Here is a 14,034-nt window from a genome sequence, read left to right on the forward strand (position 1 = left end):
AGGACAGCCAGCTTGACTTTAAAGTGAAGTTAACAAACTCATCTCATTGTGTCAGGGGTTGTGAGACTGGGGAGGGGGGGTCTGGCAGCCCTCTCGCCCCCAGCAGAGCTGGCCACTGACTGTCCACTCCTCCTGCTGGCCTGCAGCTGCCCTGCTTGCCACGGACACTGCATGTGCTCCTTGGGGAGGCTGGCTGTCCTGGCATGACCAGAAGCCCATGCACACCTGGATACACACAGGAGGGCCCCACCCTTCACTGGCCCCACAAAGTCTGCTCTGACTTGTTACCCCAATAATGAGAAGGAGCCACCCTCTTTAGGCAGCTCCTCTGTGGTCAAGGGTCACAGGTGACCAAGGTGAGGCCCATCTGCAGCCAGATGCCAGGGTACCTCTGGTCAGGGCTCGGAAAATCAGTGTGCCCAGAGCTGGGTCAGTGTCAGGGCCCAATTATATAGGATTTGTGCAAGTTGGAGTTCAAATCAAGATAAGACCAAGTTAGGGGTTTGGGGATAAGGGCCAAGGACTTAGGCCAGATATAGCTGCAGGTTATAGTCAGTGTGGGCCGGGTTCATGAACTGTGTAGGGACAGCAGCATGGCCGCATTAGTGACCAGCGTGGGGCCAGCTTTGGGAGCCAGTCCCAGCTGGCAAAGCAACATGGCCCGGAGGGGCTGGACACAGGCTTGTATCCCATGAGGACTGCTTCTCCCTCCAAAACATTCCAGGTGGTTATTTGCTGTCCTTTGCCACAGACGGAAGAAGCCCTGATGTTGACCTGGGCCAGCCCTCAGGAAGCTCCCTTCACCACACCGCAGACACCCCACACTCAGACATGGAGGCAGTCCCTGCCAGCCTGGTCATGGATTCCTGCAGAGAAAAGTGCGCATGCACACACATACACCCACACACACACACCCGAGTGTGAACACAGGATACAGCATGCCAATGCCACACCCTCCCAGCACCACTGGAATCTACTCAGGATAATTATTTATTATTCATAGTCATCAGCATCTTCATTAATTATTCATATGATCCTTAATTATTATCCTTAACAATAAGAGCAGTAAATAGCAGAAAAGTCCTTGAGGTGCCTAAGGCCCAGGGCCGGGTGCCTCCAGGCAGTTAGACCAGCTACTGCCCCAGGACAGTGGGGGGGACCACAGATCCCCATCCACTGCCCGGCCCTGCCCTTGCCCCTCCCACTGGGGCCCTGGGGACGGCAGGAGGAGATGGTCCCAAGGGCTGTGGAGGGGCTGTGCCTTCGACTTCCTTTCCCCTTCGTGCCCAGGGCCTCCCGGGCAGGGCCTCCAAGGGGAGGGGCCCAGGCAGTGCACTGAGCCCTGGATGAGCCACGTGTCCACTCTGGGCCACCCACCCCACTAACTGCCTGGGTCTGAGCCATGTCTGTGCAGGGGTTGGGAGGTGAGGGCGCCCAGCTGGCCCGGCAGGGAGAGGCGTCGAGTAGGGCCATCTTGGGGGAGCTCCGGGGCCCCCAAGGGGAGCTCCTCACAGACCATGAACTGGGAAACCTGCAAAGAACAAAAAGTGTGAGAGGCAAGGAGCCCTTGGAGGGAAGGGACAGAGGGGCAGTCAAGTGGATAGAAAGAAGGGTCAGAGTTCAGAGAGGGTCAGGAGAATCCAGGGACAGAGGACAGGGGGATATAAAGGGGCTGGAGAGGACAAGTTGAAGGGCCAAGGCAGACAGAGCAGGACAGGGACCACAGGGGAGGCGCAGAGGATGGAAATAGAGAGATGCCCTATTCGTGGGCAAGAGCCACACTGGGCAGCTGGGAGCTGTGGGAGCTTCCCCTAATGGGGACGGCACAAGGCCACGGTCACTTCCTTCCCAGGGAGCATGGCTGCTGAATCCCAACCAACCCAGAATAAGGGGCCTGGAGCTGGGTCAGAAGCCGAGACAGAAAGAGAAACAAGGTTCCTTCCTCCAGTCTAGAAAGAACAGGGGGACCAAATGCAGAGGCAGGCTAGCAGCCAGGCTGGGGAAGGCCAGGGAGCACGCCAGGGCGGCGGAGGGGGCTCGCGGGTGTGGATGCGTCTGCTGCCAGGACTGCAGGGGTGGCTGTGAAGGGAGGCTGGCACATTGGCTGACGTGGGCCCTGTGTCTGCAAACAGGAGCAGGCAGCACATGGGAGGGGGAGCAAATGCCAGAGGAAGGAGGGGTTGATCCCAGGCTGCCTCTGGGAGCCAGGGGAGCCCCTTCTCAGAGCCCAGACACTGCTATCCAGTCAGGAGGCTGCTCTAAAGAGGACAAAGGGCCAGAGGGGAAAAATGTAGGCCAGAAGAGCTACAGGAATTAGCCAAAGCTCTCACGACAGCCCTGCTGGTTAGCCAGCCAGCATGACAGCCATTGTATGGCCATAGTCAGATCTGGGGGTGCTGCTCATACCTAGGATCCTGTCCCAAGTGCTCACTGGCTCAAAGCACCAATTACCAGGCCTCAGACTCAACCAGTCCTTCCTCCTTGCAGACCACTCATGGTCACAACACAAGCACCATGCACAGAGCCAGCTGTCCAGGTGACACAGGGGTATCCATGCCACTCAGCCTGCTGGTGCCTCTGCTTAGCTGTCTGGGGGCTTTGGTTGGGGGGCTCTCCTGCCTTGCTCTGTGCCCTCAGCTCCTGCAGTGGCCTTCCTGCAGGAACACAGTTTGGTAGGAGGCAGGGGCCCTGGGCCAAGCAGAAGGGGCCACGAAGCAGGTTTCAACAGAGCTGGCTCAGCAAAGCTGGGCCCAAGGGGTCAGGCAGGAAGGGGCTTTTGGAGCGTACCTGAGAAAGCGAGTCCAGGGTGAGGGGGGGGACGGGGCTGACAGGCAGCAGAGGGCAGACAGAGGCCGAGGCAGGGCCCGGGCCCGGGGTGGTCACAGCGCTGTAGGCAGGTGGCACCAGCGTCATCTGCCTTTGAAGCAGCTGCAGGATGGCGGCCATGTCTGCGCTGAGCCGGGTCTCCAGCCTGGGGCAAGAAGGAGGAAGGTGCTCTGGGGCTTGGGGAAGTGGTGACACCAGTCATTGACTTGGGGACATTCAATGGATAAGCCAGCTGGTCAACCCCAGGCCCACGCTTCATCCCGGGTGTGGCAGCCCCTGGCTCAGCTCTGGGTAGAAGGCGTCCACTGGTGGAGCACTCTCTCCATTCTCTGCACAATACTGCCAGGAACCCAGAGATCACACTGCAATATCCTGCCCAGCACAACCCACAAACCTCCCTACACCCACCCACACACACACAGCGGACACACCCAGCTCTGGGTGTGACTGGACCCCCACAGCCACCCTCACCTGTTGAGCTGCCTCTGCAGGGCATTCAGCCTACTCTCCACATCTCCTCGGGACCCCCGACTAGGGCTGGAAAGAGGGATGTTGAGGAGGCTGGGAGCAGGGGCGGGGCATCGAGGCAGCTCCTGGTACTGGTGGCCCCGACTGTCCCCCCAGAAGCTGAAGATGTTGGACACTCCTGAGAAGGCGCCTGGAGCCAGAGAGCAGAGTGAGGGCGGACCAGAGCAGATGCCCCCTGCCACACACACACAGCCCCACCCCCCATGGCCCTTGCCCTACCTGACAGTGGGTTACAAGTGTCGCTGCTCTTTTCACAGTCCTCGGCCAGGGGCTCCCCACTGGGCGGCTCTCTGGGGGGCCTGGGGCTGGAGAAGGGCACCAGGCCAAGGGGGCTGGAGCTGTGGCCTGGGCCCTCATCATCACTGCTATCTGGGCTGGAGGGGCCACTGGATAGGCTGTCCCCCCATGGCCCACCTGGCTGGCCCCGGCCACTGGGTCCTGCCCCCGCCCGGCTAGGCCCCAAGGACGACACCTCCCCTGGCTGTTCCGGGTCTGTAGGAAACAGAGAAAGGGCCTCAGAGAGGGCAGGATGCATGATTGATCATCAGGGCAGAGGGGAACAGAGGGGACCAGAGTGCAGGCCTGCAAGGGGCTGTGGTAGGACACCCTGTGTGTCTTCTCTCCCCCTTCTCTAAGCAGACAAGGAACTCTAGGCAAGACCAGGTCATCTTCCTCTGACCGCTGGCTGCCCAAGCACCCAAGCACGGATAGTGACACTGCTGGGCAGGGCTCTCTGGGTCCCTGGGCCCTCAGCCTTGGTCCTGGCACCCTTGTTCCCTTTGTTCTGTCCCTTCTCCCTTCATCGGTTCAAGGCAGAACCCACCCAGACACCAGCCAGCCCCGGGGAGGACCAAAGAAGGTCAGGCATGCCCTCTTGCCATGGACGGCAGAAGAAGGCTTCCTGGAGGAGGTGACAGTCCAAGTGGGCCTGAAAAGACAGGCTGCGTTTGGACAGTTGGGGTGAGGACTGGGGAACAGTGGCAGGGGGCAGGGCAGGAATGTCTGTGGGGCCCCTATACAGCGAACACAGCTGGACCCCAAGCTCCGCCCCGCCCCAGCCCCGCCCCCGTCCCGCCCCCGCCTCTCCGTCCCGCCCCCGCCTCTCCGCCTCACCCTTGTCAGTGCGCCTGCGGAAGGACAGTTTGCGCTTGCGTTGCCTGCTGAAGCCGCCCTCCAACTCCGCGCTGCCGGGAGAGCCGGGGATCATGTTGGTCTGGAACCAAGGGAGGCGTCAGGGCCCTTCCGCGCCACCCGCCCTGCCTGGGTCAGGCTCAAATGCCCTCATTAACTGAGCCGGTGGGGGGGAGAGTGCCCCTCTAAGGAAGCTCCCCGCACGCACGGCGGCACCTCTGCCCCCAGAACAGGGGCTGAGGCCAGAATGCTCACATCCCCTTCTAACTCTAAACCATTTGACAAGCAGGGAAGCAGGCCCAGGGGAGGTTCACACACAGGTGAAGGGAGGCCACCCAGGGCGTAGCCAGTGGGGACAGCCCACTCACGTCTCGCAGGTTGAAAGTAATCTCCAGGCTGGACCAGAAGTGGTCAGAGAACTCCGGGTACATGTCCAGCACCTCCAGCAGGTCATCTCGATGGATCTTGTGCAGATCGCAATAGGTGAGGGCCCGCACATCCCCGTTGGACTTGCCAGGCCGCGCATAAAGGTTCAGAGGCTCTCCAAAAATGTCATTCTTCCCTGGAGGCCACAGAGAGCGAGGCTCAGTCCCTGCAGCAGCAGCAGCAAGGGCAACAGGCACCTATCTTCCGAATTCACACCCGTTCCCAACACCAAGCCCTCAGCCATAGAACTGGAGACACACAAGCCAGCCCCAACCTCCCTCAGTTCCCAAAGGCAGGATGTCCACTGTGGGCCACCTGAGGAGTAAGTGCAGGAACCTTGGCTCTTCCTGCCTCCCGGTAACTAGAACGAGCTGCCAGGACCAGCCCAATTGCCCGGCTCTGCCCATGGTCCAGGCTTCCTTAGAGTCTAACTCCACTTTTCCCCAGCCCCACTCCCGGAACTTCTATCCCTAACATCCCCCCTCCATCATTGTACCCTCATAACAGCGTTTTTCAAACTACAGATCAGAACACAGAAGGGACTCAAGACCAACATTTTGTTTACTGAAAGAAAAGAGGCCAGCAGCATAGGTTAGCACTGCACACAGCAAAAAGCACCTAGTAAGACTGAGTGTTCTATAGAAGAAAAATGGTTTGGGAAGTGTTTGTGAATGGAGAACTAAAAATCTAAAATGACCCACCATGACAAGGGAAAAACAGGCAGAGGGCAGCAGAGCCCCTGCCCAGGCACGCCTGCCCAGGCACACAGGTAGGGTGGGAAGGAAGGGGCAAGAAGGGAAGAAGGGCAGGACCCCCTTTGCTTTGCAGTTGGTGTGGGCTGGGCTTGGTTGTATCACATAAGGCTGCAGGGAACTTAATAAGTTTCCTTAGTAAAATCAGATGCATAACCTCCCTCAACCCCCCCCCCCCAGAGGATTGCTGCTTCACGCAGGGCACTGCTGCCTATGGGGAGACCCTGCAGGGAACCCGAATCTGGGAAGGGTTCCTCTCCACTGCCCCCTTGGGCCTGAGCTCAGGCAAATTAAAGGAGCCCCAGGTCCTTGTAAGCCAGGGGTCCCCAAACTTTTTACACAGGGGGCCAGTTCACTGTCCCTCAGACCATTGGAGGGCCGGACTATAAAAAAAACTATGAACAAATCTCTATGCACACTACACATATCTTATTTTAAAGTAAAAAAAAAAAACAAACAAAAAAAAAACAGGAACAAATACAATATTTAAAATAAAGAACAAGTAAATTTAAATCAACAAACTGACCAGTATTTCGATGGGAACTATGCTCCTCTCACTGACCACCAATGAAAGAGGTGCCCCTTCCGGAAGTGTGGCAGGGGCTGGATAAATGGCCTCAGGGGGCTGCATGCAGCCCGCGGGCCATAGTTTGGGGACCCCTGTTGTAAGCAGTCCTCTGGTCCATGGATCCCCACAACTGTGTCCTCAAAGGCCTCGGACCGCTCTAGGCCCTCTCAGTGGGTCTTCCAGCCCAGCACACCCCCACCCCGCCGTCCCTACCATACCCAGGATGGCCACGACGATGTCACCACGCAGGATCTCAATGGAGCCACGGGAGATGAAATAGAGGGCAGTGAGCAGGTCCCCGGCGTGCACCAGCGTGTCCCCCGGTGGTGCATGTGTCGTTTTGAATTTCATGGCCAGGGCCCGCAGGCAGCCCTTGGTGGCCCCTCGGAAGGGCTTGCAGTGCTGCAGCAAGGAGCGGTTCAGGTGCAGGCAGATATCGGCCTGCAGGCACTCCGGGAAGCCCTTCAGCACCTGGGGGCAGGGCTGGCTCAGCATACCCCTCCTCAGACCCCACCCAACCCCCACCCAGAGATCCAGCAAGGAGCATCAGGGTCCAGTTCGGGGAAAGGACCTGGGTGTCCATTCCAGCTCCACCCCTTTAGCTGGGCACCCTTGGGGATCCCGCCTCAGGGCCCTAGGCCCCCATCTGCTTATGTGTAAGGTGTGGAGACCAGTTCCTGGCGAGACTGTTGTAAGGATGAACCATCATTGTGACCTGCAAGAACCTGGTCCCCGCCTGCCCCAAAGTGAAAGCTCTCCCAGGAAATGAGTTCCAAGGGCAAGAGACATGCCTCTCAGTGTCTTTCTAAGCACTGACTGTGACCAAATGAACTATAGAGTGAGATGTGTTCGCTGCATCTCGAGGCGTTCCTATTGCCACGGGGTGGGGGGTGGGGGTGGGTCCTCACTGCATTCATGTCAATGCCATTGGTGTAGGACCAGGCGTGCTGGAAGTACTCCTCAAGGCGCTGGCGCAGCGGGTTGGGGATCTGGTGGAAGCGGATGAACTCCCGCACCCGGAGCATCTGCGTGTGGTAGCGGGCCGTACCCGAGTATAGCCGCTGGATGATGGCCGACACATTGCCGAAGATGCTGGCGTACATGAGGGCTGGGGGCGGGGTGAGTGGGGACGTCAGCATCCAAGGGACCCGCCCACCCCTGTGCCAGTCAAGGACACAAGCAGTCACATCTCTGTGAGTACAAATACAGGAGTCCCAAACACAGAAGCCCAGGCAGACACACCCCTGGGCTCTGCCTGTGTGTGCCCTTACCCTGGGTGTCCCAAACAAGCCATGATGCTGGTCCTGGAGTCAAAGTCCTGGGGAGCCCCCTTGGCCCCTCTAGCATCCACCCTCTCCTCCACCTGGGATTCTTCCGAGGGCCCCCGCCCACACCCAGCGAGTACTCACAGCCAATGAGCATGACGCAGATAGAGAAGATCTTCTCTGAGTTGGTGTTGGGGGACACGTTGCCAAAGCCCACGCTGGTGAGGCTACTAAAGGTGAAGTAGAGGGCCGTGACGTACTTGTCCTTGATGGAGGGGCCGCCCAGGCCACTGCTGTTGTAGGGCTTGCCGATCTGGTCACCCAGGTTGTGCAGCCAACCGATGCGGGAGTCCATGTTGGGCTGCTCCATGTTGCCGATGGCGTACCAGATGCAGGCCAGCCAGTGCGCGATGAGAGCAAAGGTGCACATGAGCAGGAAGAGCACCGCCGCCCCGTATTCCGAGTAGCGGTCCAGCTTCCGCGCCACACGCACCAGCCGCAGCAGCCGCGCCGTCTTCAGCAGCCCTATCAGCTGGGGCGGAAGGAGACATTCCATGTGGAGCAATTGAAAAATGGAAGCATTGAAGCTAGGGGGTGGCAGGTGGGCATTGAAGGAAAGGTCCCCAAAGACTTCCTTCCAGAACCTCCTCTTAATGACTAAAGCGCCTCCCACCCGTTGAGATCAGCCCAGAGTCCGGTTCATTTCTGCGCTAGCTTTGTGACAAAGGGTGCCTGACTCCATAGTGAGAACGAAGAAACCGGGACTCGGGAAGGTGCAACACCCACCCTAACGTGCCTGGCCAGAGGTCCCATAGCTTCCAAGTCACCTTTAGGTGAATTAGAAGACAGTGGCCTCTTTGGCTAGACTAAGGAGAAAAAAGCAGCCCTTCTGGATCTCTCTGCACCCAATGGGTGGCTGGGGTAGACGGGGGACTGCAGCCCTATTTCTCCAGCTACCTCTTTTGCTCCACCACCTCCTCACCCTTCCCCTGCGCCCTCCAGGCCTCTGCTCCCTTCCCCTTCGTTGGTCTCCCTACCAACCCACCTCCTCCGAGCCAGAGCCAAAGATGAGCAGGTCAAAGGGGATGGCAGCCACCATGTCGATGAGGAACCAACCCTTGAAGTAATGGACAGCGATGCGGCCAGGGTGGCTGACCACCTCTTCATTGGCGTTGACATAGGTGGTGCGGAAGTTGATGAGGATGTCCACGATGAACATGATGTCCACAATGAGGTCCACCACAGCCAGGGGCTGGCAGGCGTAGCCACAGTCAGGGGCCACGGGGCCCTCCTCTGTCTCCTTGAGCAGGAAGGCGGCCGAGTAGGGCGTGAAGACGGCCGTGTAGATGACCAGCAGCAGGATGAGCCAGTCCCACACGGCCTTGAAGGGGCTATAGTGCAGGATGGTCCAGCGGTGGATGCGTGGCGCCTGCAGCTTGTACTCCGGCAGCACATCCGCGCCTAGGGATAGGACCTGGATGGGGAGGGAGGATGGCGGTGAAGCTCACCTTCCCATCTTGCCCCGCAATAGCTGGGCAGAGACAGGCTTGCCTTCCAGACCAGGTGGCAGCAGACACGCCTCTTTCTCTCCGTGCCAAACATGGAGAGCTGAGGCCAGCTGCCCACTGTCCCAGAGGCCTCTGTCTGTCTCTCTCGGGACTCCCTCTGCCCCTGAGAATCCTCTCTCACAGACTTCTGACTCAACCAAAGAGCCCCTTCCACAAGTGCTCTGGCCTGGCCCATCCTGACCCTACAGCACTGACTGCCAGGGCCTCACATCCTCAGGCCTCTGGGCTGAAAAGGGCCGTGATGGGTAGAACCTCAAAGAGTCCCACTCACATTCTAGCTGGTGATCCCCAGGACCCACCCTCCCCAGATGGACTGTTTGGAGAACATCACCTTAGAAGAAGTAACTGGAAGTTCAGATAGGACATAGTTAGGGATTTGTCCACCCTGGGCTGGCCATGGGGGCTCCAAAGGCACATGATAGGTACAGGGAGCAGTGGGGCCTAGGACAGGGGAGGGAGCTTGGGGCTTCAGGCCCCCACTGTGCCCTGCCTTTAGTGCAAGCTGCCTGCTCCTTAAGGCAGAGAGCACAGGGCAGTGGCCTTTCAGGGGTCAAGTGGGGATTGAGGAAAATGAACTGACCAGGGCCCCTGCAGACAAGGGGACAAAATAAAGTAACTGCCCCTAGATGCATCTCCTCCCAGTGCCTGAGAGGCTGAAGCACATCTGATAATAGTGACCCAGCCCCTGAGTCTGCCCACACTGAGTCTGCCCACACTGAGTCTGCCCACACCTGAGTCTGCCCACAGCATAACTAGCATTGCCACAATGTATGCGCATGTGCATGCACACACACACACACACACACACACAGCAAGCCTAAGACCAAGACCTGAACCTTCAGATTCACCTCAAAGGAGCCAGGCCCAGCTCCATACCCCTCAGCTTACTATATGGCCTTGGACCAGGGGTGCGAACTCTCTCGACCTGTTGTCCCACAGAATACTGCAGCTCACATAAGCCAGATCATTAGCCCTCACCTATGGGTGGGAAGGGTCCTCACTGTACCTGTCCCCTGGCAGGGAGGGGCATGTGAGCCCAGGCAGAGAGCTCAGGTACAGGTGGTGGTAGCAGCAGGAAGGGGGAGGGGGTCTCAGACTTGCCCTGGAGCTACTTCCAACCTCCAGCAGCCCCTCTGCCACCTGCCCCCCACCCTTCCTCGAGGCTCTCCGACCTGGGGCTGTCCCCGAGGAGGTGAGTCAAGTGCCTCAGCTCAGCTGCCCACACCACCATCCAGCGGTCTCTAACCCCACTCTCTTCAGACGCCAGCCTTGAAACCTGGATCCCTGAAGCAGCTCATGCCTTCCTCAGCCACCAGGGGTCCGCCCTCCAGCACGTGGACAACAGAAGCAGTGAAGCCCCAGGGCTTCCAGACCAGGCCTGGCCACTGCCCCCCTGGGGGGGGGATCACGCTCCTCTCTCCTCCTCCCACCTCCCGCCATCCTCTCTGGGCACCCATGTCATTCCTACTCCACTCCTCTCCTAGCGTTTTGAGTTAGAAGACTGTGGGCCACGGGAGTCGCGGGAGATGGAAGTCCTGGCAAGAAAACACTGCCGGCCCAGTCCCAGCGGGCCTGGGGAAGAGCGAACTGAGCAAGGCTGCAGACCCTCTAGCTCCCCAAACCCTCCTGCTTCCCGGAAGCCCTCTCCAGTCTGGAGCCAGAGGTTCCTCTGGGCTGCATCCCAAATCAGTGGCCCAGTCCGCAGGAAGAGAAAGGGGCTGGGGGGGGGGGGGTCACCTACCTCCTGGGCCACCAGGCTGGAGATGCGCACGGCCCGCCTTACCCGGCCTTTCTGGGTTCTGGGTTGCAGAGCCCCTGTCCCACTGGCCTTTCTGGCAGGGGCCGCCATGGAGGACTTGGCTCCCCCAAGCCTGCCTGACCTGGGGCTCGAAAGCCCGGCCAGCACCTCACCTGCGTCCCAGCAGCAGCCCCAGCCCAGGCTGTGCCCCAGAAACTGGCAGCCTGGCTCCCAAGGCAGCCTCTGGCATGAAGCCAGGGTCGCGGGGGGCTGAGCCCCAGGGCTGGGGTCACCCTGGCAGTGAGCGTGGACAGCAGCCTGCCTGGCTCAGGCTACCCATGGCCCCCTGGTCCAGGCTCCCGCTGCCAGGGTGCTGTGCTCTGCCCTCTGCCAGCCCAGCAGCAGCGGCGCCGCGGTAGGAACCTCGGCTGCTCCGGCCCGCCCCTCCTCCTCCCAGGTCCCCACCCCTACCCCGCCAGCCTGGCCAGCGGCCCCCTCCCCCGCAGCCGCTCTGGGCTCCTGCTGCAGCCGCTCCTGCAGCCCGTACACCTCCCCCTCCCCCCAGCAGCCAGGCCTGTCACCGCAGATTAATAGTCTCCCAAACACCCCCGCCCAGCCAGGCCAGTGCCCAGCCAGCCAGAGTCAGACAGACACCCAGAGATGGAGAGACTGCCTGGGGACTAGCAGAGCCAGGAACACACGCACGCACTGACACGGACGCACATGTGCACGGACCACAAACATATAGAAGCACCCGCTGCGGGCATAGGAACAGGGCAGACGCCCAGGCTCCAGGTGGGAACAACAGAGCCAGGGGCCAGAGCGGAGATGGGTAAGCAGCCAGATATGGGGCCTGGGGTGTGGGGGAACATTCTGGACTCAAGACCAAGGGGCTGGACACCTGGCAGGGACCCAGAGAGCCAGAGAAGATGGGAGCAGGGCCAGGAGGAGGGCTGAGGAGGCCTGGCTGGTGGCTCACTCACGCTCACGTGGGCTAACTGGGAGAGTTGCCGTGGAAGGGGTAGGAGGCGGCAACAGGGACTGAGGTATGGCAGGCAAGGGACAGGAGTCCCCACCATCCAGGCTTCCCACCCTCTGCCAGGACTTGAGGAAGGAGATAGGATGGGCAGTGGGGGGTTTTCAGGCAATCTTACTGCCAGGAGGGGGCAGGAGACAAGGCTGGTGCCGCCACAGGGCAGTGCTGGGCATTGCCCCCAGAGGCTGGTACCCAGGATTCAGAGACTGGACCCCTCCACCTCTGTGCCCCCATCACCATACCCTCCCTTCCTGAAGTGGCTAGGGACCAGAAGCGGGCGCTTCCAGGCCACCCTGGCCCTAGCATCAGGCTCTTCCTGGCTGAGAAAAATCAGGACCCCTAAACCTTAACCTCCGTGGCCCCTTCGAATTCAAGGCCTCCTATGGGTTACCCTCCAGTACTTTCTACATCACACCCTCAGAGCAGACCGTGTCACTTCTCCGTGGCTGTCTTCTCCTGTCCACTCTGGCCCTCTCAGGGGCCCACCTTGACTGCACTCTCCGCCCTGTGCCCCATCAGCCTGCTTTCTGTATCCACCCTGTCCCAAGGCTGCCTGCCCTCCGGTCTCCCTTTCTCCAGGACCTCCCAGACTGTCCCTTCACCCCAATTCTAAAACCCCCAGCCCCACCCTGGCCAGCAGCTCTGCCCACCTTCAAGAGGCCTTCACTGACTGAACTCCCCTACTCACAACACACCCTTGCCAGTTCCTCCAAGCTGAGGGGAAAGCCAGGGACTAGGCACCTACCTGGGTGACCTTCTCAGTGACATTGTGGGTCCGTTCCTTTATCTTGGGTGCTATAATCTCCCGGTCACTGGTGGGTGAAGCCAGGAAGGGGTCGCCCTTGAGGTCCACAAAGTTGAGGGTGATTTGGGGAATCTTGCTAATGGTGCGGTAGCGCACGAGGTCCGAATCTGATGTGGAATTAAGCAGGCCGCTGCGCAGGGGGTGCATAGCCCCTAGGGTGGGGAGGAAAGCAGGGTCAGGGCAGCAGGCAGGGGGCGCCTCGCCCCTGGGGGTGAGGGGAATAGCGTGGTCAGGGCAGCAGGCAGGGGCTGACATAAAACAGGTGGAGACTAGGCCTCACAGGAGCCAGGCCGTTGGGCTCAATGTGTCATCAAACTGAGCTCAGGAGACAGGGGCAAAGTTGCTGAGAAACAAGGCCTGACTCATCCCCCTCCTGATGGAAGCACACCATGGAACAGCAGAAAAGGAAAAGCCCCCTTAAGAGTCTGTTCAAGGACACTGAGGCCCAGCCAGAGGGCCAGGTGGGGTCAGGGACCTTGCCATTCCTGCTCCAGAACACCGTGGGGGAGCCAGCTCCATGGGCCGGCCAAGGCTTGGAGAGGCAAGAATGTAACGGGATGAATGAACATTTAATGGAGTAAAAGGCCACTTAGTGGGATTAAATAAATGCTTAATGGGATTTCCATCTTGCAGGCACCCAGGACAGGGCAGAGAGGAAGGAAACGCAGGCCGGCGCATGGGGAAGGGCGCCCTCACCGGTGCTGGCGTGGTGCGGGGGCTGGGGCAGCGCACCAGCGCGCATGGCCTCAATGTCGTCAGCGGACGAGGCGCGGCGCACGCTGGCGCAGCTCTCTCTGGAGCGAGTCCGGGCCAGGCTGCAGCTGGAGCCCGAGGCGTCCGGGTTGAGGCTGTGCGCATGGGGCAACGGGTTTGGGCCCGCAGTGCAGGTGGGTAGGGAGCTGGGGCCCACCGGCGCACACCGCTCCTCCGCCTGTCCCAGCCCCGCCACGTGGTTGTCCATGGCCGTCACCTCATCCAGGGCCAGCGACTCGCTGCTGGGCGCCATGGGCGTCAGGTCCACATCCACCACCACGGTCCCCGGGGCACCCGTGCTGTCAGCGCCGCCAGGCCGCACCGACGACTCCCGCGCAGTCAAAGCCAGCATCGCGGGTAGCTTCAGGCGGAAGGTCTTCGCGCGACCTGTGGGGCGAGGGGAGCTGTGAGTTGTGTGGCCGTGGGGGTCCCCCGAGCAGCCCAAAGTGGGCAGGCCCAGGCGCTGGAGCCCCCGCCACCTAGCCGAGGATGGTGGGGGAGCCGAGGCCTCACAGCCAGCACCCTCCTTCCCGACTTTCACTGCACAGAATTCAAGTCTCAAAAAGATTCTAGAAAGCAATCTTATCTAAGGCTCTGACAATAATAAACTACTACTTCTTGAGCCACATACCATACTG

General features: G+C 60.1%; 1 protein-coding gene across 5 annotated transcripts in view; it reads right to left on the minus strand.

Moving 5' to 3' along the window:
• Positions 1-1,232: 1,232 nt before the first annotated feature.
• KCNH2 (potassium voltage-gated channel subfamily H member 2) overlaps positions 1,233-14,034 on the minus strand; it is a 63,026-nt gene continuing 50,224 nt past the window's right edge. For 4 of the 5 annotated variants that reach the window (XM_066237764.1, XM_066237762.1, XM_066237761.1 and 1 more), the window contains 12 exons: positions 13,340-13,783; positions 12,584-12,795; positions 8,542-8,970; positions 7,641-8,028; positions 7,140-7,339; positions 6,450-6,702; positions 4,854-5,047; positions 4,468-4,567; positions 3,574-3,846; positions 3,298-3,484; positions 2,788-2,971; positions 1,233-1,531 (listed from right to left, as the gene is read on the minus strand). In XM_066237764.1, the coding sequence (XP_066093861.1) occupies positions 1,382-1,531; positions 2,788-2,971; positions 3,298-3,484; positions 3,574-3,846; positions 4,468-4,567; positions 4,854-5,047; positions 6,450-6,702; positions 7,140-7,339; positions 7,641-8,028; positions 8,542-8,970; positions 12,584-12,795; positions 13,340-13,783 (3,014 nt within the window). In that variant the 3' untranslated portion in view covers positions 1,233-1,381. Of the gene's footprint in view, positions 1,532-2,787; positions 2,972-3,297; positions 3,485-3,573; positions 3,847-4,467; positions 4,568-4,853; positions 5,048-6,449; positions 6,703-7,139; positions 7,340-7,640; positions 8,029-8,541; positions 8,971-10,805; positions 11,205-12,583; positions 12,796-13,339; positions 13,784-14,034 lie in introns of those variants that run through there. The other variant, XM_066237765.1, reaches the window with a different exon arrangement.

This window comes from Saccopteryx bilineata, chromosome 6 (assembly GCF_036850765.1).
Source record: "Saccopteryx bilineata isolate mSacBil1 chromosome 6, mSacBil1_pri_phased_curated, whole genome shotgun sequence".
Taxonomy (NCBI): domain Eukaryota; kingdom Metazoa; phylum Chordata; class Mammalia; order Chiroptera; family Emballonuridae; genus Saccopteryx; species Saccopteryx bilineata.